This window comes from Xenia sp. Carnegie-2017, unplaced genomic scaffold, assembly GCF_021976095.1.
Source record: "Xenia sp. Carnegie-2017 unplaced genomic scaffold, XeniaSp_v1 HiC_scaffold_16, whole genome shotgun sequence".
NCBI classification, from domain to species: Eukaryota; Metazoa; Cnidaria; class Anthozoa; order Malacalcyonacea; family Xeniidae; genus Xenia; species Xenia sp. Carnegie-2017.
This window is the reverse complement of record NW_025813469.1, coordinates 3,106,137-3,126,888: the sequence shown is the minus strand read 5'-3', so window position 1 is coordinate 3,126,888 and position 20,752 is coordinate 3,106,137. Positions and strand designations below refer to the sequence as shown.

At 34.7% G+C, this 20,752-nt stretch overlaps 2 protein-coding genes across 2 annotated transcripts; both read left to right on the top strand.

Moving 5' to 3' along the window:
- Window positions 1-211: 211 nt before the first annotated feature.
- On the top strand, window positions 212-4,869 carry LOC124437183 (protein mono-ADP-ribosyltransferase PARP14-like). Its single transcript, XM_046987191.1, has 3 exons — window positions 212-618; window positions 3,995-4,303; window positions 4,577-4,869. The coding sequence occupies exons 1-3, from the start codon at window positions 264-266 to the stop codon at window positions 4,867-4,869; spliced, it is 957 nt and encodes a 318-aa protein (XP_046843147.1). The 5' UTR covers window positions 212-263.
- Window positions 4,870-10,138: 5,269 nt separating this feature from the next.
- On the top strand, window positions 10,139-16,764 carry LOC124437182 (protein mono-ADP-ribosyltransferase PARP14-like). Its single transcript, XM_046987190.1, has 9 exons — window positions 10,139-10,205; window positions 11,096-11,172; window positions 11,618-11,896; window positions 12,492-13,568; window positions 14,124-14,345; window positions 14,489-14,735; window positions 14,827-15,423; window positions 15,886-16,194; window positions 16,454-16,764. The coding sequence occupies exons 1-9, from the start codon at window positions 10,139-10,141 to the stop codon at window positions 16,762-16,764; spliced, it is 3,186 nt and encodes a 1,061-aa protein (XP_046843146.1).
- The last annotated feature ends 3,988 nt before the right edge of the window (window positions 16,765-20,752 follow it).

The window sequence follows — 20,752 nt, the reverse complement described above, 5'->3', positions numbered from 1 at the left end:
TATAATTTTTTCAATATTTAGACGCTATTTCATCCAATGAAACCGGACGCTTTGTTCCTTTTTCGTTTGGCTGTGGCGAAGAATCCATAACACTTCAGATTTTTGGCCTTTCTGATGGAGAAATCTCGTCTGCTTTACAAAAAATTCACAAGTTTATCAATCAAAATATTATAACAAAGAAATTACGTAGTGAAAATCTATACGATGTCATCCTAAAAAACAAGCATGAAGTAAAACAGATTGCAACTGATGCTCGCTTAAGAATGAAATGTGAGGATGAACAGACGATTTCTTTAACAGGTTTGCACAGCAAAGTTAATCAAACAAGCATAATTCTCAAAGAGCTCATTAACGAGTTTACTGAAGAAGAGAAAAGACTTCAACAACTGAAATACTTGTCAGAAAATGTTCAATGGAATTTCTATGATGTACATAATAATGTTATACTTTACAATAAAGAATTGAGCAGTATACTTGAAATTGCTCACATGAATGGTGAACAAACTACAGAGTTTACAGAATCAGATGGACAAGTTTTCAATGTCGATTTTGCACAAATGGAAGCTATCAATAGAAGAACGGGTGAAAAAAAGACATTGTTGAGGAAGATGATGGCGGGTTTGTATACCTTACTTGTATTAAAATTCGAGTCGTACTCATTTTCGCTCAGCTTTAAATTCGCGCGATTTAATTTCGCGCACTTTGTTGACAATTATTCGCGCAGCTTTAAATTCGCGCAAGTAGTTTTATGTGCTCGTTCTTTTTGGTTTGTTCAAAAGAACTATTAATAATTATATCATTTATATTGAGCTTTCTTTATTAAGAAATACCTCAATATTCATTAAAAAAGCGATTGGATGGCCTCAAAAATGGCTTCAAAATAAAGCGTGAGTTCGCTATCCCAACAAGAACTAAAAAATGTAATAAATGATATTGCCTAACAATATACTTTATAAGTCAAGCAAAAGTTTAGCTACAGTTCAAATGGATCCTCTTTTCGTTGTGGTTCCTCCAATGCGGCGCACACCTGATTGTTGCCAACCTTTGACGACAATGTCCTTGTTCGATTGCATGTAATCATAGAACTGCACTATCCATTTTGCGTGAAGTGGTTTGAGCACGCTAATTCTCAAATCAACAGAAACTTTATCAGGTTGAATACCTTTCTCTATTTGGGCTTGGACTTGCTCTGAGTACCATGTTTGCGCCTGGTTTCGAAGGAAAGCTTTGCAAGAGCGATTGACCGTTAAATCTAAGGGCTGCAGGTATGATGTCATATTATTGGGAACAGGTATCATCTTCCCATTATTGTCGGAAATGATCTTCTTTACGGCATCCGTCCAATGTGCTTTAAAAACATCGGCGATCAAAACCCATCGTTTTGTTGCGCGAAACCAAGCTCTTCTCTAATTTGCTTAACATAGGGGATAAGAATGCGATTGACTAATTCAATTGCTTTCGTTTCATTTGACCAATGATTTTCCGTGTGGGTAACGTGGAATTCTTTTGGAAATCTGAATTTAGGTCGACACCGGTCTGTTTTCCCCTGGTAGATTAGTTGAATTGGCAGAAACTTTCCCGACGCGGTGACTGAGAATGTTCCAGTAATTTGGCGATAATCGGCGCTATCACTGATCGGCACAAACTTCTCGTTAGTTTTGTCCATTGTATACTTGCTGATGAGGACAAACGGGAGAGGGGTCTGGTCAATGTTTATAATGAGATCGTCGGGAACGTCATAAGCGGTAACCACTTCCTTAATAGAGCGATGAAACGTGAAGCGAATTTCTCTTAAGAAGCCAGGTGATACGGGTTGTTTTTCAGTTGTTGCTCTACGTATACTGAAACCCAATCTTTTGAAAATTGACTGGCACCATGTATAGTGGAATTCTGGGTTCCTCCGTTTTCTTTCAACAAAGACCGATCATTAGCCAGTACTATCCCTTCGCTATGGAATAGCAATGTTGTAATTGACAACACAACCGGCCGTTCTCATGCTCTTGATCATGGCGATAACTTTCTCATCGATGTTCTCGGGTAACAAAGTTTTTGCTCCACGATGTTTTCTTGGCAATTGTTCGAGTTCAGTGCCCTCTTTTCGCTCCTTATTGTACGATTTGACAAGTTCACGAACAGTTGACTCTGGTACGGAATACTTTCTTGCCGCCGGTCTTATTCCATGCACAATTCCCCATTTTGCAATTTCTGCTCGTTGAAAAGCATCATATGCTCCATATTTGCCCCTCCTTTTCTTTGGTTCTGGAGCGTCAAGAAATAATTGCTGTTTTACTGCATTTTCTTCGGCAGCATTTAATTTGCTGTCAGACGACGCGACCGAAATATCGTCTTGGGAAACCTTTTTGAAATATTTTAACAGAGCCATGTGCGTTGATTTCCCGCACAATGTTTTCTGTTGGCAATACTTGAACGGTAGAATATGTGTTTCGGAAACGTTTGACGTATTCGGCAATTAGTTAATAAGGAAGTAAAATCAGTCAGTAAAATAATAATAGAACATCATATCTAACACCTAAAGAAACGTGACTCATCATTGACTATTGTGTTGGAGAAATGGAAAGCATTTGCATCGTGTGCAATGATTTGACAAAATACACTTGTCTAAAATGCAAATCATTTGTTTGTAACCGTGGAATCAAGTGTTCAATCCCTGCAATCTGAAAACTATCCCGGATGGAAAAGTGGTTCGAGTGTTGCTTTATGTGAAGCGTGCGACGCGAAAGAAAATCACGCATCTGATTGCTTGCTTCAGGAAACCCACGATTCAGGAACGGATGATTCTAATTCAGTGAAACTGAGCCCCGCGGGGACATCGTTTTCTCTGGCTTGCGCATCACGAGGTTTTCATGAATACAGAAAAATCTGGGCTCCAAGAATCAACCAGCAGTTAATAATAAAACCAGAATCAGGAAACCTATTCGACCCATATGCTATTGGTCTGTTTACCAAAATCAGAAGCAAGATTGAACCATTGTCACTGGTCGGACATTTGCCTCGAGAGATTTCCCGATTTTGCAAGTTCTTTTTTGAATATGGGGGCAAATATAGAAGCATGTGTGTGTGACATCGAATTTCGTCGATCCCCCTTACCACAAGGAGGCTTGGAGATTCCTATTACCCTAACAGTCATGCAGAACAATGCAAGTTTTAGGATATACAGCAAAATGCAGGCATTCGTGACGGAATACTACGTAAAACCTGAGAATATCCCGACTGAAATTGTACAGGATGAAAATGAAGACATTTTGATTTTTAATGTTACCAGGACAACTAAAACATATGTCAATATGTATATGTGTTAATAAAACAACTGATTTGCATAACAAACAATGAATGTCTCATATTACACTACAAAGCTTTTCGCGCGGATTATATTTCGCGCAGTACTAAAATTCGCGCACTCAGCGCTGCGCGAATTCTAGTACTGCGCGAATTTTAATACAAGTAAGGTAGTATATTATATTGTATTTTTAAATGTTTTTTTTACGATTTATGATGTTTTAATGCAGAATTTTAGAATTATGGGAACAGGTAAGAAAACTTTAACTCGATGCAGAGCATTAATTGGGGGATGGGGGGTGCATATTCATATATGCCTTTGTGCCATACTGATTTCTCTTGAAAATGAATTGATTTTCAAAAGAAATCAGTAGGGCAAACTGAATATATGTATATACACCCCTCCCCCCAATTAACGTTCTAGTTACGCCTCTGATACAATGGCTAGTTTTTATTATTGTTTCCTTTCAGACGATTTTTTCAGAGAGTATTAAGTGTTTTTTTCAAAAGAAAGTGTTTTTAAGTGTTTTTAAGTGTTTTTTAAGTGTTTTTTAAGTAATTTTCAAAAGCAGAAAAGGAATGGAGGAAAGGTGTTTTTATTGATAAATGAAAAACATATTATGTCTTTGAAGATTCATTTCTGAAGCAGTGTTTTCTTTAAAATTAAGCTTCACATTATTATAAATATTTGGTCTAGATGTTTCACTGCCATCAAATTGGTCACCGCCACGTACACCAAATCAAGTTGTTCATCTTGCCAGAGTAATACAATCCTCTCCTGAATACATGGAGGTAAAAAACTATTTCGTAGCTCATGGAGGAAGAGCTGATCAAATCGACATGATTGAAAGGATACAGAACCCCGGTCTTTATTGTCTGTACCAGTCCTTCAAGAAGAAGATGCATGGTGCTGTAAATGAAATGCGTCTTTTTCACGGCACTAATCCGAACAATGTTCTACCAATATACACAAATAACTTCAGCCGTAGCTTTGCTGGATTAAATGGTGAGAGTTGAGATGGCTCCAGTTTCACAATGCGAATTTTTTCAAAGTTTCTGTGACCACAGATCCTTTCTATAATTGTTAATATAGACATAAAAAAGTATTTTGGCATATTTTTCTGAGAAACGTTTTCAGTCTTTTCTATAAGTATATGCTACTAAGTTCAAACTAGATAATACGCTAGTAGATATTTATTCAGATTCTTTGGTTTCAACCACAATATGATTCCTACCTTACACATGGGTTCTATTTCTTACACATGGGTTCTATTTACAGGAGTATTGTATGGAAACGGAGTGTATTTTGCAAGAGATGCATCATATTCTCTCAGGTACTCCCTTGATCAGTGTTCTGGATCACGAGCAAAGATGTTCATCGCCAAAGTTCTTGTTGGAAGTTACACATTGGGTCAAAAAGGACTAAAGGCACCGCCATCGAGAAATGATCCCAGTAATCCAGGTCTACTTTATGATTCTGTAGTGGATAATCAGGGAAACCCAACTATATTCGTCATTTTCCAAGATAACCAGTGCTATCCCGAGTATCTTATAACATTAAATAAACAATAGATCAATTCAAGGTTGTAGTTAGTGAGGGAAATGGGGGACGTGATTTCCTATTTCTTCATAATACTATTTCACATTTATGCATAATAGGAGGGGGGGAGTTTACAATGATTCCAATTTCAAAAATCTTAAAAATAGTCATATTTTTGTTTTTAATCAATAGAAAAACAATGGGTTTCTAAATAAATGAATAATATTTAATGTTCCTAAATTTACATAGCACGACCAAAACTTGCAGACTGGTTACGCTACTGTAAATATTTGCTAAATATTTCCTATAAAGTTAAGCGAAATTATGGGATGAACATCTTGACTAATTTTTCACATCGACATAGAAAAAGGCATTGCAGATAAGATTAAGTTGGATTCCATTGTTGGCATATTTAGATTAACTCGGAAAGTTGCCCTTGTAAAAATATTTGCTCTCCTCAACTTAAATTGCCAACGTATAAACTGGAAAATGTGAGAAGTAGCGTTTTAAGAACTCGTAAATGAGTAATTTTAAGAGGGAATGCCCCAAACGATTCTCGTAAAACCTTGCGCCCCTTGAACAATCTCAAAAGCATTTAACATTAAATTACAAAGTAAAGCACAGTTTATACTTATTTACCATTGATCAATTGTACTCTGCACTTCATATATCCTGGGCTACTTAGGTCATTATGTATGTTTTTACTGTAATTTTTCAGCACGTTTATAATTATAAGCACAAAAACTGTTGTAAATTTGCTTTATTATAGTTCTTGTTTTGATGGCATGTCGTAGAGATAGCTAGCTGTGCAAGACTTTTCTCTTTGAACTTTTCCCCATGAAGTCAACTATATTCACTTGCAAGATAAATGACTATTATTCTATTAATGCTTAAAATTCGCATTCTTTCTGTCTTAAATCTAAATGTAATGTAAGAAACTAAATCACCAACTTTGACAAAAAATGTAAATTTTATAATATGAACAGACTATGCTCACGTGTTGTTACAATCAATAAAACCACAGATGCTACACCCTCTCTCTCCTCTGTTAAAATCAACGTCAAATGGTCAAGCAACATCTCTATTGGTAGTGTTCGGTGTGGAAAATTTTTGTTGTGGTATGTCCAATGTCAACCTTTACCTGAAAATGTTTTCTGTGACATTGCACGGTCGTATTCAAGCAATAATCGATAATGAATTGATATTTTTGGACAAAAACAAAAACAATGTGTTTATTTAACAATCAATTCAGTTTGCAAGCATCAAATTATTGATTCAATTTGACAAATACAACTCATAGCAAATTTGTATAGAACAACAATCAGAATCAAATCTTATGATAGGATAAGGAAACAGAGTATACTTTGCAAGAGATGCATCGTATGCTCTTAGCTACTCTCTTCGTCTGTGTTCTAGATCACAAACAAAAATGTACATCGCCAAAGTTCTTGTTGGAATGTAGACATTGGGTCATAGGGGACTAAAGGAACCACCATCGAGAAATGATCCCAACAATCCAGGTCTCCTTTATAATTCTGTAGCAGATAATCAAAACGATCCCACCTTATTCGTCATTTTCCAAGTAACTATTGCTATCTCGAGTATCTTATAGCATTAAATAAGCAACATAGCAATTCAGGGGGGGTAGCCAGGGGGGAATGAGAGGGTGTGTCTTCCCATTTATTCATAACACCATTTTTTTGCATTTTCTAACTTCGAAATACGTAGTTGCAGAGTATTTTTCCATAAAGTAAATTGAAATTCTAATTTAGAACTATTGGGTTAATGCCCTTTACTTAAAACAGTTCTTTTAAGAACTATCAACTTATTATATTACTTTTACCATTCACAATGGTATTTGCTATATTTAGAACTATTACAAATATTTATGTGTACGATCTTAGCCAAGTCTCACCAATATTGACGAGGCATTACACATACACAACAAATGGAAAAATTAACTGGTTTATAACTAGTGACGTCGCCTTTGATAAAGCGTTTTCTAAACAGTTTGTTATTTCTTGCGTCAGTGAACTTGTTCAAAACTGCAACTTAGAGGAAGGGATGATTTCATTTGATTGCAGAAATTTCAGTTCACTATTGAACTGAATATAAGTTCTGTAAGAGTACCACAATTTTCCTTACTTTGAACAAGTGAAGATTACTCTGTCAATTTTAAGGCAGTTCATTTATGAAGATATGTACATGAAAGTTAAAGATATCTAGAGAGAAAGGAGTATTTAAAATTAAAGCTCTTTTAGGTTCGGTTTGAGTTTTTTTATGTACAGCGCTTCCTTGAGTTTCAAAGAGATAGAAGAGTTAGCGGAGTCTAGGATGCAAAATCAAGAATGATTGTATTTTTTTTATATTGTGGTGAAGTGTGAAGGTGTTTGTAAATGTGTGAATTTTTGTGTGAGTTTTTTTTTGCAAAATGTAAAACAAAATACAATCATTCCTGTTTTTCGCATCCTAGACACCGCTAACTCTTCTTTCTCTTTGAAACTCAAGAAAGCTCTCTACATAAAAAAAACTCAAACCAAACCTCAATAAACAAATACATCACATCAGCACGATATTTTACTTGTAAATAATTCCATCATCTAGTAATTCGATACACTCTCACTTAAATAATATAAATATAACTGTAAATAGATATCATAATAATTCCTTGTACTGAAGATGGCATAAGCATGAAACATGTTTACTTTGAAAAAAATTGTCGTTTACTTGAAATGCCTGATATATATATTGCTTTTAAGAAATTATGGAAAGCTCTTTTGTTTGTTCTTTTTCGTTTTAAGAACAGCTGTTGAGTTGAAGAAGAAGAAAAACGTTTATTCGATAGAACTTTTTAGCTTTATTTTGTTTAACAATTACCATTCATGGACTTCACCATCTTTTTCACCGTACTTGATGTGCCCATGCATGCACGTACATACTCAAAGAATGGCAAAGGCGAAGTTTATAAGTATCTAATATAAAACGAGTTAATTCCTGATTTAGTTCGCAAGAATGCAAAGCCTCATTCTGATTTAACCACAAAATTCAATGCCTGATGCACTGGTCTAGATCCAATGCACATAAGTTAAAAGAATATATTTCATTTTGGCAAACTGGCTTAATGAAAATGAACTACTTTTGAACCATTAGTAGATGCAGGGTAGATAAGAAAACATTGCTGTAAATATATTTCAAATTCAAAACTCCCTACAGTACATCCTATTGGTAATATTTTAGTCTTAAATGTTCTTTAAAAACTACTTATAAATTGTGTTATTGATGTACGATAAGTCGCCTTTAATGTTTTTTGACCTACCCTTTAGATTCATCCTCCGCTTTGAAGAATCAAATATAAAATGTATCTCTCTAGATAGTTATTACAAGGATGTTTACCTTGTGAAAAGTTCGAAATATCTAAGAATTGTCATCCAACTTAATATGGTCGGAGCATGTTCAAATTATCTCAAGTAAACTTAACCAGAGGCTGCATAATCTTCGACGACATAAAGGTATTTTACGCTTTTATTGGTTCACGTCGTATAAGAACATTATTTGAAAGAAGATACATTTATCGGCGTAAATTAAATGAATTGCTGATTACCATATCACGTTTGAAGCACAACAAAATTGTTGGAATAAAGAAAAGTTAAACTACCAAAAAATTTTGAAATTGAGGCAGATGAATGCTTCTTTGTCAAGCAGTTGATGAATGTATTAGCTAAGTAATAATATTAAAGATTCTAATTACATTATTTCCGAGTTTTAAACAAAGACTTTTTTATTTGAGTATTCTCAGTAAATTGATAGAAACTATATTTAAATGTCAAGGTGTCTTAATTGTTATAGTAATAATGATGTCTTGAGTTTCACTTTTGACAACTTAAATTGGGCACAATTGTCAAACTTTTTTAATTGTTTTTGTCTCGTTTTTATAACAGCGTAATCACACGTTGGAAAGAATGGTCAACAGCTGTGAAGTAGCTGTATCAGTATACAAAAAGAACACGGAATATGACATCGAATTTCTCTGTTTCACTTTTCATTTCAATTTTACAAAACTGCATTGTTGTTGGCATGAATATTAATTGAACTGGAGAAAGGTCTTTTAGATTTTTGAAACATCATTTTCTTAAAACCATGACAAAGTGAAAGTGGGTTTGACGAGAAAGTGGATTTGAGGCGAAAGTTTATTTTAAGTTCAAAGCTCATTACAGAAATTTTCAATTCGTCCAGGTTAGTTAAACTGTATATTATTTTTGTCATGTTATCAAATCAAGTTTGAAAAATCCAGCCTGCTGTCTGAAAATACCAAAACACATTACAAAATTTTATCACCATTTAACGGTCTGATGCGTATATGACAAATCTTACACTTTATATCATTTTAGATTCTTCTTTCGTTTCTGTCGTTGTAGTAAATGTAGGCTTTTTGTCAATAACTTAAAATGTTTATAAGAAGATATCTCTAATATCAAGCGGGGCACCTGAAAAGCTAAGTCTATTTATCAAACGTTTTATTTTAAGTTTCACTTTGTTGAATTCCCTCCGGCTTTGTTGTCATACAGAACTTTTCGTTGTTTAAAAGGCAATCGATGAACGACAATTAAAATCTAATTCTGTTTTATTCCGTTAAAAGTGGATTAAAGTTTTTGTCTAAACGGGCTCACTACGATATTAGGTTTATTGTGAAAAATATGGAACTTTTATTAAAAAACGATTATTCGATACTTCATTTGATTACTTCCACTTTAGGATTATTTACATCAATGATATATAGTTAACTGTAAATTTTTCAAAACATTTCAAGTTCATCTAACTGACATTTTCCTGGTGGAGTACATCATTTCCAATCACGCATTTCATCCTTCTGATTAAGATCAATTCTCAGCTCAGATGGAAAGGAGGAAAAAGAGGTGTGCTATATTTTAATTGATTGTCAACTTATGCATGCATGGCCTCCATACTAAATCAGGAAGTAGCATCTGTCATTATTAGTCGACCATTTGAGATTTAATTTCAATGGTCTTCATTTACAAAACTCCATCAAAACCAGTTTTTATTGATACGCACGTTTCTGGTTCGTCTGCTCTTACTTAATTTAACCAACTTGATGGAGGGCAACATTTATGAGGACAACACGTGTTTTTTCCAATACTTTTCTGGACAATCATCCTTCAGAAATGAATGTTAACAACATATAACATATAGCTTCTATTTTAATCTTCATCATTGAATGTGTTCATTTAACTGCATGTACTTGCATAAAAGCAAAACAAAAAATTCACTTAATGCTCCTAAGGCATGTCGAACTTGAGTGTTATATATGACTTTGATCAACATTGGGGACTTTCTCGAAGTTCATCAGTTGGTAATTTGATCCGTTAAAAATGATAAGTGTTACCACGACAAAATATCAAATTCCCATCTCTCTCTTCCGTATCAAATGGATGATGTTATGATTGCTAAAAAAAGTTTAACCAAGATCCCATAACAAATATTCTTTGACGTTATTTTACCCTGTTCTTAGCTTTATCTTTTGAAAAATAAATATTTTTAATTACAATAAGGGGGGAGGCAACGTCTTTATTAATTTGGACTTTCCGTCATTCAACAATTTAAGAAATGGATCAATCAATTTGAATGACAAATAACAATCATGCTTTTCTCTTTACATGTTGCCGACAGATCTTTTTTGTCTCGTTTTCCATCACTAAGACCAAAGACCAATGTGCGGCATCCAGTGCAGAAGGCAAGCAGTGAACTCTGTTTAAGTAATGATGATGATGTCAGGACTTTCTTGAGGAACAATCCGCGTAAAGTAAGAATGCAGTAGTATACTTTAGTTTCAGCAGTAAACATTTATTTCATGGAAATAAGCTCCTTATTGATTGACAATAAACATATTTCACTTATTCTATTCAACGAATACATTTGCCCTCAATTCATCTAAACGTTTTAGAAAACAGTCTTCCGTTTCTGCGTCCAATGAATGACATTGGCCTGTTTTCAAATGTTTTGCAGATGCACACCCCAGTAAATATTATTGCATGAATACCGTGCAGAAATTAAGAATAAGGATCTCAGTATTGCACTTCACTCTCAGTGACTTAAAATCACGAAAAAACTTACAAACTCGTTGCCCTAAGTTAAAAAAGTTTTCGTAAAGCTTAGACGAGATGTTGTTAAATTTGCAAAAACTCGAATTTCCTCTCCAGTATTTTTCATCACAAAATTAGAAAACGACTTTGCCATCTTCAGTGCAGAGAGCAAACAGTGAGCTCCGTTTGAATAGTGACGATGATGTTAGGACTTTCTTGAGGAACAATACACGTAAAGTAAGTATGCAAGCAATACGTTTTAGCTTTAGCAGTAAACATTCATTTCATCTTTCCCGGAATAAGCTTTCTGACGATTGCTAATGAGCATATTTACCTTATTTTATAAATAACCTAATGCTTCTTATGCTCTGTTCGATGACTTTTTTATTCTATTTATCAAAACTTTTCTGGAAGCTGCCATCACTCTCTGAGTCTCCCTTTACATTATTTACCTGTTTCACATTTTATGCAAACTATGTAAGTTGATATGCATGCATTTTATTGCAAAAATACAAATAATTTTAGTGTAAGATCTCAATGTTTCTTATTTTTACTTCACATTGTGTAACGTCGTGAATATTGCAGTACTTTCGTGGATAGTGTTTATAGCAGGACGAAAAGTATTGGCTGCTGACAAGTCAAAATTTGTTTAAAGTTGAGGTATCTTGTTCACTTCTCCTAGGTTAGCACTTCTGATGACGTTCCAGAAAATCCTCCACGTCTTCCACCTAAGCCACAGGCGTATAGCTCAGCGCATCTACGTGAATCAGCAGGTTATATTTTAGAGCCAACAAAAGCTCCATACAACAAAACAGTGAAAAATTCTAAAGTTGAGCAAACAAAATGGTCATTGAACCAACCTCCTTCCGTTACAGACATTTCTTTACATACTCCACCACTTCAAAATGAATCTCCTCGGAAGAAGTTTGATAGTGATGACAGAAATCATTCGCTAAGCAAAGTAAGTGAAAACGTGCCAACATTTCAATTATAAAGGATGAAATTTCGGCAGTGATACGCAAACAACTTGAGTCTGAACTAAAGGAATAAACTTTCTGATATTGATAGTAAATTGATAATGTTAAAACTGAAGACTAAGTTATCATTTAAGAAATAAAAGATGTTTACTGTGTTTGAACAGGCTTATGCAAACCGAGGAGACCTTTGAGAGAACACAAGAGCAGATCAGTGCAAGCCCGAGACCAAAGGTCGATGGTTGCACCTGCTCGAAAGTAATCTGCTCGAAAGTAGCCTTCAATTTACTGTCAATGCAAATAGATACATACATATCAAGAGGCAAAAAAAAAGATATAAAAGTGCATTCTCGAGCAGCATAAAATGGTCTTAGTAAAAAACATTTAACTTTTCCGGTATGGCAAAAAGTAAAAACTACATATGTCTAAACACCACGGGCCTCTCAAAAACCTGGGCCAGTAGGCTTCAGCCTACTTAGTCTATTAGATTGTCAGCCAATGTTTGTAAAGAAAAATGAGTGCCAATTTTGGGCTATTTTAACCAAATAGATATTTTATAAAATGCTTGTTTCTTCGCTGTAGGAAGAAAGCAAAACTGTGAAAGAATGTGAAATGTCTGTGTCTGTTAAGAAAGACCATCTTGACTATATTCAACGCAGTAACTTCCTGAAAGAAATAAAGAATATATACCCTCGGTTGGGCAGCGTTTCTTTGACGGAAAACAATCAGAAAATTAGTTTCATAGGGTCTAAAGAGGATGTTATAAATGCTGAACAACAGTACAACAAATTTGTCAAAACGATTAGGGTGACTTGTCTTACTCTTTGTCAAGAAATGATTACATTTTTGACGAAAAAAGCAGGATTGAAATTTTTTGAAAGTTGTTTATCTCAAGAAAACATACTGGCCGTGCTATTTGTGGAGTCTGAATCTATTGTAAAGGTGGTAGTGCAATCAGGAGATTTTGACGCAGTGATAAAATGTTTAGGAAATAACATTCTGAAGAAAGAGATATCATTGCCACTAGACGACAAGCACATTTGGAATTCGAGATGGTTTGAAATACTCGAGGCAATTAAATCGGAAGACACAATCGATTATTATACAAATCCTGGCTCTGTAAAAGGTTGCATCTTTCTTTATGGCGCTGCACCTCTTGTTGAGAAATATAGCAATGATATTAGAAGTTTTTTTGAAAGATTCCAAGTTATAGTTCATTCTGTTGATGTTGATGGCGAGATAGCTCGTTTTTTGAAAGAAAAACTAAAGAAGGAATTTGAGAATATTGAAGATTCACTTAAAGATGAGCATGTTAATATTGAAATCCATTCAGGATCCCTAAAATACACTGGCACAAAACATGGAATTGAAGAGGCAAAGGCACGAGTAATGAAGTTAAAGAATAAAATAAAGACTAAAACAAAATCGTTCTCTTTCGTCGGAGCTCTTGATTTATTCTTTAATGATCATGGTCTGAGATACTTGAAAGGTATTGAGGTAGAAACAAATGCCAAAATTGAGATAATGGATAGCTACCAAGAGAACCAGGAACGTGGTATTGTTCCAAGAAATAATGTAGAACCTTATGATGAATGCAACTTTACGACGAAAGAAGGTCTAAACGTTTCGTGGAAATATGGTAACCTGGTCAAAGAATGTGTGAGTTTAATATGTTCATATTTCATACTATGCAGATTCAGAAAAATTGTGAGGTAGCCACGGGACAGCCGGTGAATGTTTTTAAGCTAATTTTGTGTCGTAGCTAATACTTTAATTGCATGTGCTAAATAAACAAGAGCACAATTTGTAAATATCCAGAGCCTTATCACTCTTCATTTTTTTACAACACAGACTACACTAGATTTGAACAGAAAAAATGTGCACAAATTTGCAGACTAGCTACGAATTGTTTGCAAATATTGAACACTTACTCAATTTTTTTAAATAAATTTTTAAATAATGAAGCTTCTTGAAAGACTTTATTCAAAATGCTTTGGTGGAAAATATTAGTTATGGAATTATTTTAAATTATCTATAATTGTCTTGCAATCAAATAATTCATAAAACTTCAAATGCATGCAAATAAATTAGACCATATTTAATTGGAGTGCATGTGAATGCAATAAAAACGTTATTTAATTGAATCAACTTAAGAACATTCTTTAAAACATTGAATGATTTGCACACTTACATCTTTGAATACTTTTCTCATAGGCTGATATTTTAGTCAACTCAGCCCTCCCAAATCTGAGCCAGCAAACAGAGCTAGGTCGTGTATTAAGTGATATTGCAGGACCTTCGTATATCGCTGAGTGTCGTCAACAATCTCGTTTGAAAGAAGGCGATATAGCTATCACAAAAGGGGGAAATCTTTCATGCAACTATGTCATTCATGCCGTTTTATGTGATTGGATAATTGGAGGAAACTCTGAAGAAGTAAGAATTTAAATTTTTTTAAGCAGTTATATACAATCTTGGTTTTCAGCAAAACATCGAACACAAGCAGATTAGGACACATCTATTGAAAATCTGAGAAACGGCAGTTTTTCTATAAAAATATTCATATTTTTTTTTCTTAGATGTTACGTGGACTTTTGTCAAAAATTCTTCAGGAATGCAATCGTCTTAATGCCAAATCCTTGGCGATGCCTTTTTTGGGAACTGGCAAACACAATTTTCCCAAAAATGTTGTTTTGCGTATCATGAAAGAAGAGTTCAAAAAATTCAGTTCTACGTTCCTACAAAGCTCAATGAAAGAAATCAAGTTGGTGATGTATGATCCACGACAAAAAAACACGATGAGGACACGACAAACGAACTTAAGCCGTATGTTGAATTTAGGTTGTAAAGTTTATAAAAACTTAAAAAGATAGTTCTTTTATATTTTGAAGTTTTTCATAATTTTCTCAATATTTAGACGCTATTTCAACCAACGGCAAGGGAGACTTTGTACCTTTTGTGTTTGGCTTTGGCAAGGAGTCTATAACGATTCGGGTTTTTGGCCTTTCGCATGAGGAAATCTCATCTGCTTTACAAAAACTCGACGAGTTTATCAATTACAATATTACAACAAAGAAAGTGAAGGATAGAAATCTTTACGATGTTGTCCAAAAATATAGAAATGAAATAAAAAGGATTGCAATTGATGCTCGCTTGAGAATGGAATGTGAGGATGAACAGACGATTCGCATGACTGGTTTGCGCAGCAACGTTGACGAATCAAGCACAGTACTCAAAGAGCTCATTAACAAGTTTACTGAAGAGGAGAAAAGACTTAAACAACTGAAATACCTGTCTGAAAATTTTCAATGGAGTTACCATGATGTACATGATAATGTTATCCTTTACAATAAAGAGTTGAGCAGTATACTCGAGATTGCTCACATGAATGGTGAACAAACTACAGAGTTTACAGAATCAGATGGACAAGTCTTCAATGTCGATTTCGCACAAATGAAAGCTATCAATAGAAGAACGGGTGAAAAAAAGACATTGTTGAGGAAGATGATCGCGGGTTTGTATAGTGTATTATATTGTATTTTTAAATGCTTTTTACGATTTATGATGTTTTAAAGCAGAATTTTAGAATTATGGGTACAGGTAAGAAAACATTATCTCGATGCAGAGGCGTAACTAGAACGTTAATTGGGGGCTGCATATTCATATATGCCTTTGTGCCCTAATGATTTCTCTTGAAAATGAATTGAATGTCAAAAGAAATCAGTATAACAACTCCCAATTAACGTTCTAGTTACGCCTCTGATACAATGGTTATCTTTGATTCTTGTTTCCTTTTAGACGATTTTTTTCGGACAGTTTTAAATGGTTTTTTCATTAATTTTAAATGGCAGAAGAGGAATGAAGGAAAGGTGTTTTTATTGATAAATTAAAAACATGTTATGTCTTCGAAGATTCATTACTAAAGCAGTGTTTTCTTTATAACTAAGCTTGATATTATCATAAATATTTGGTGTAGATGTTTCACTTCCATCAAATTGGTCACCGCCATGTACACCAAATCAAGTTGTTCATCTTGCCAGAGTAGTACAATCCTCTCCTGAATACTTGGAGATAAAAAATTATTTCGTAGCTCATGGAGGAAGAGCTGATCAAATCGACATGATTGAAAGGATACAGAACCCCGGTCTTTATTGTCTGTACCAGGCCTTTAAGAAGAACATGCATGGTGCTGTAAATGAAATGCGTCTTTTTCACGGCACTAATCCAAACAATGTTCTATCAATATACACAAATAACTTCAGCCGTAGCTTTGCTGGATTAAATGGTGAGAGTTGAGATGGCTCCAGTTTCACAATGCGAATTTTTTCAAAGTTTCTGTGACGATAGATCCTTTTTATAATTTTCAAGATAGACGTATAAAAGTACTTTAGCATATTTTTCTGAGAAACTTTTTCAGTCTTTTCTATAAGTATATGTTACTAAGTTCAAACTAGATAACACGCTAGTAGATATTTATTCAGATTCTTTGGTTTCCACCACAATACGATTTGCCCCTAATCCTAACACATGGGTTCTATTTACAGGAGTATCGTATGGAAAAGGAGTGTATTTTGCAAGAAATGCATCATATTCTCTCAGGTACTCCCTTGATCAGTGTCCTGAATCACGAGCAAAGATGTTCATCGCCAAAGTTCTTGTTGGAAGTTACACATTGGGTCAGAGAGGACTAAAGGCACCGCCATCGAGAAATGATCCAAGTAATCCAGGTCTAGTTTATGATTCTGTAGTGGATAATCAGAGAAACCCAACAATATTCGTCATTTTCCAAGATAACCAGTGCTATCCCGAGTATCTTATAACATTAAATAAACAACATAGCAATTCAATGATATAGCTAGAGAGGGAAATGGGGGACGTGTTTTCCTATTTATTCACAATACTATTTCACATTTCTGCATAACGGGGAGTTTACAATGATTCCAATTTCAAAAAGCTGTAAAAATAGTCAGTGAGGTAGCCAGGTTGCAAAATTTGTCTGCTATATTAATATTTTTGTCTTTAATCAGTAGAAAAACAATTTGTTTCTAAATAAATGAATAATATTTGATTTTCCTAAATTTACATAGCACGACCAAAACTTGCAGACTGGTTACGCTACTGTAAATGTTTGCTAAATATTTCCCTATAAAGTTAAGCGAATATCATGGGATGAACATCTTGACTAATTTTCACATCGACATAGAAAAAGACGTTGCAGATAAGATTAAGTTGGATTCCATTGTTGGCATATTTAGATTAGCTAACTCCGGAAAGTTGCCCTTGTAAATAATATTCGCTCTCCTCAACTTAAATTGCCAACGTATAAACTGGAAATTGTGAGAAGTGGCGTTTTTAAGAACTCGTAAATAAGTAATTTGACGAGGGAATGCCCCAAACGTTTCTCGAAAAACCTAGCGACGCCCCTTGAACAATCTCAAAAGCATTTAACATTAAATTACAAAGTAAAGCACAGTTTATACTTATTTACCATTGATCAATTGTACTCTGCACTTCATATATCCTGGGCTACTTAGATCATTATTTATGTTTCTTTACTGTAATTTTCTCAGCACGTTTATAATTATAAGCACAAAAACTGTTGTGAATTTGCTTTATTATATTTCTTTTTTTGATGACACGTCGTAGAGATAGCTAGCTGTGCAAGACTTTTCTCTTTGATCTTTTCCCCATGAAGTCGACTATATTCATTTGAAAGATAAGTGAGTATTATTCTTTTGATGCTTAAAATTTGCATTCTTTCTGTTTTAAATCTAAATGTAATGTAAGAAACTAAATTACCAACTTTGACAAAAAATGTAAATTTTATAATATGAACGGACTATGCTCACGTGTTGCTACAATCAATAAAACCACAGATGCTGCATCCTCTCTCTCCTCTGTTAAAATCAATGTCAAATGGTCAAGCCACATCACTATTGGTAGTGTTCGGCGTGGAAAATTTTTGTTGTGGTATGTCCAATGTCCGAAATATACCAATACTAGCTGCAGTGATCAATTTGAGAACAACCTTTACTTGATAGTGTTTTCTGTGACATTGCACGGTCGTGTTCGAGCAATAATCGATAATGAATTGATATTTTTGGACAAAAACAAAAGCAATGTAATTATTTTACAATCAATTCATTTTGCAAACAATTGCTGCATCAAATTACTGATTCAATTTGACAAATACAACTCATAGCAAATTTGTATAGGACAACAATCAGAATCAAAGTTGGCAAGAGAGAGAAGTGCATTTAAAAGTAAACGTGCATCTGTATTGAAGTCACGCGTTTTTTCCATGTTAGGAATAGAGCTTCAGATGGAGAAGATGATGAATATATGGCTTATTCGGCATGACCTTTTAGCTCTTGTAACTCATTTTAACATGAACGTCTTCTTCTCTCTCACATGATATCCCCATATTTAAATAAGGGGAAAACGAAGCTGTTAAGAAATATTGAAAGAACAAGTTTCTTATTTAGTTAACAACCACTGATGGTGTTCAAAGCGTAAATTGTTTATGGTCAGCGACGGCATAAAGAAATTTATGAAAGCATTTAATTGGAATCCTATTTTTGAACTGGTTCAGTGGGCCTGTGTTGGAAATTACTTAGTGTAGTTTAATGTTTAATTATTGTTGAAATCATTAAAGGTCATCACTGGTTTTCCCAAGTTAGTGACAAGAAAGTTCCCGACGTGAGGAAAAGACGATTTCTGTTACCACTCAACTACATTAATTGCAAAGAAAAAATGAATTAAAGCTTGTAATAATGATTAGTAATAATGATAAATTTACTCATGTCTAAAGAATTCTTGACTTACAATTCAGTCATGTTGGTGGTCAAAAGAATATTTTATTAGAGTTATTGTTGGCACCAGCCGGCGTGGGCGAGCAACATTGTTTGCAAATCTCAAGAGAATGTTGCAAGTCAAGAATGACGATGTAACAGTCGAGCAGAGGACTTTGACTTCGTAAACATGCTCCGGAAATACTAATGTGGTATCAAAGGACTTGCCGAAGGCATCACGCTACATTAACCTTTTTCATTAAGCACAACTAAAAATGATTCCATCCGTGGAATGAAGAAGCAAGCTGGCGCAATTTCTACACAACAAGAATAAAATATGGAAACAATGCATACTGTTTTGATCTTGATGAGGGATGTTAAGTTTGAACGTCCCTAATGAATATATTGAAGGATAATCAGTACATGCCTATATGCCAGTAAATAAATAATAACAATAACATGGTTGCCTTGGAATCATATGTGCATTATTTGTTGAAAGAATGTTTTATGGAGTGCGGTGTTTGAATTTTAATGAAGATATGATCTTCGCCCTTTGCTGGACAAGTTAAGCAACTGTCTCATGACCCTGCAAAATTCAGGTGACTCAACGGGATTCGAACCCATGACCTCTGCGATGCCGTTACAGTGCTCTAACCAACTGAGCTATGAAGTCACACAGTGGAGAGCAGGTCAATTTGTTGGGCTGATGTTTTCTCGTGAAAGGAATGTCATATGAAAGAATGTTTTATGCACTGCGATGCAAATAGACCTGCTCTACAAATTACAAACGTTCCTGCTTGTCGTATGTTTAGTACTTACTTTAGGATTTTTTAAATCGCTTATTAAGCGTCCCGTTGTGATAAAAAATGGAAGAAGACTCGATTATTATGAAAGGTTCCTTGAACTTAGCGCATCCACGCACGATGGCAATGGAAATTTATCCGTTGTTGTAACACTTGCGTCGAAGCATCGTCTAGAAATGCAACATGTTCACGATGCTTTGGTGCTTTTGGTAAAACGTCAGCCAATGCTTCGAGCGGTGATATCAACACTGCCTAATGGCGAACAATATTTTGCAATCAAGGAAACCGAAGAAGCCATTACAATGTTTGACATTCTAACTTCAGATGTAAAAATTTGTGATTGGAAACGTGTGACATACGAGTACACATCGAAAATACGCGAGAACTCTTTGTCTTGGCGTCTTGTGATCTTACAGGAAGAATTCGACGAGACATCGGGAGAGTACGTAAATATGTTGATGTTTGCTTTCAAACATGCTTGTTAGGACGGCATTTCCTGTATAAAGTTCTGTATGGATTTTTTGAACAACATGAACGAGATTGCCAGTGGAATCGTCGATGTGAAAATGGAAGTCAAAAGTCTGGAGCTTTTGCCTCCATCACATGAGCTCGTCACTCGTGGTATAGTCTGGATTGCTCTGTTTCAACTCGTGTTGTCGCTTCCAGGATCACGACTAATCTTGAATTTTATGATAAAAAAACTCATTTCACATACGTTTGAAAAGAAGAAAATCAACCCATTCTACGCGCTGCATCCTCCAGTAGGGCACACAGAAATTCCCCTTGAATCTTTAGAACGATTAAATGTAAAAACATTTGACGTAGAGGAAACGCAAGCAATTGTTAAAGCATGTCCTGCTAATGGTTATACAGTAACGGGAGCCATTACTGCAGCAGTGCACCGTGCATTCTATAAAATGATAGGTGAAAAAGAAGAAGAATTTTCAAACATACAGTCGTGGTTTGCTGTCAATAGCCAACGCTATTGTAATCCCAAACCATCTGAAGGTTTTCTAAAAAAGCCAATTTGAACTTTTGGACAATGGCAAACGAAAGCACGGTTCAAATTAAGCACGAGACTGCTGTATTGACATCCAGCAGTTATCAAATGTCAAGTTTTGGCTCTTTTGATCTAGAAATTCCTCAAATTTCTACCTACAAGTTGAAAGATATTTATGTTCACGATCTAAGCCAAGGTTCGCCTATATTGACGAGGCATTACGTATATACAATAAATGGGAGAATGACA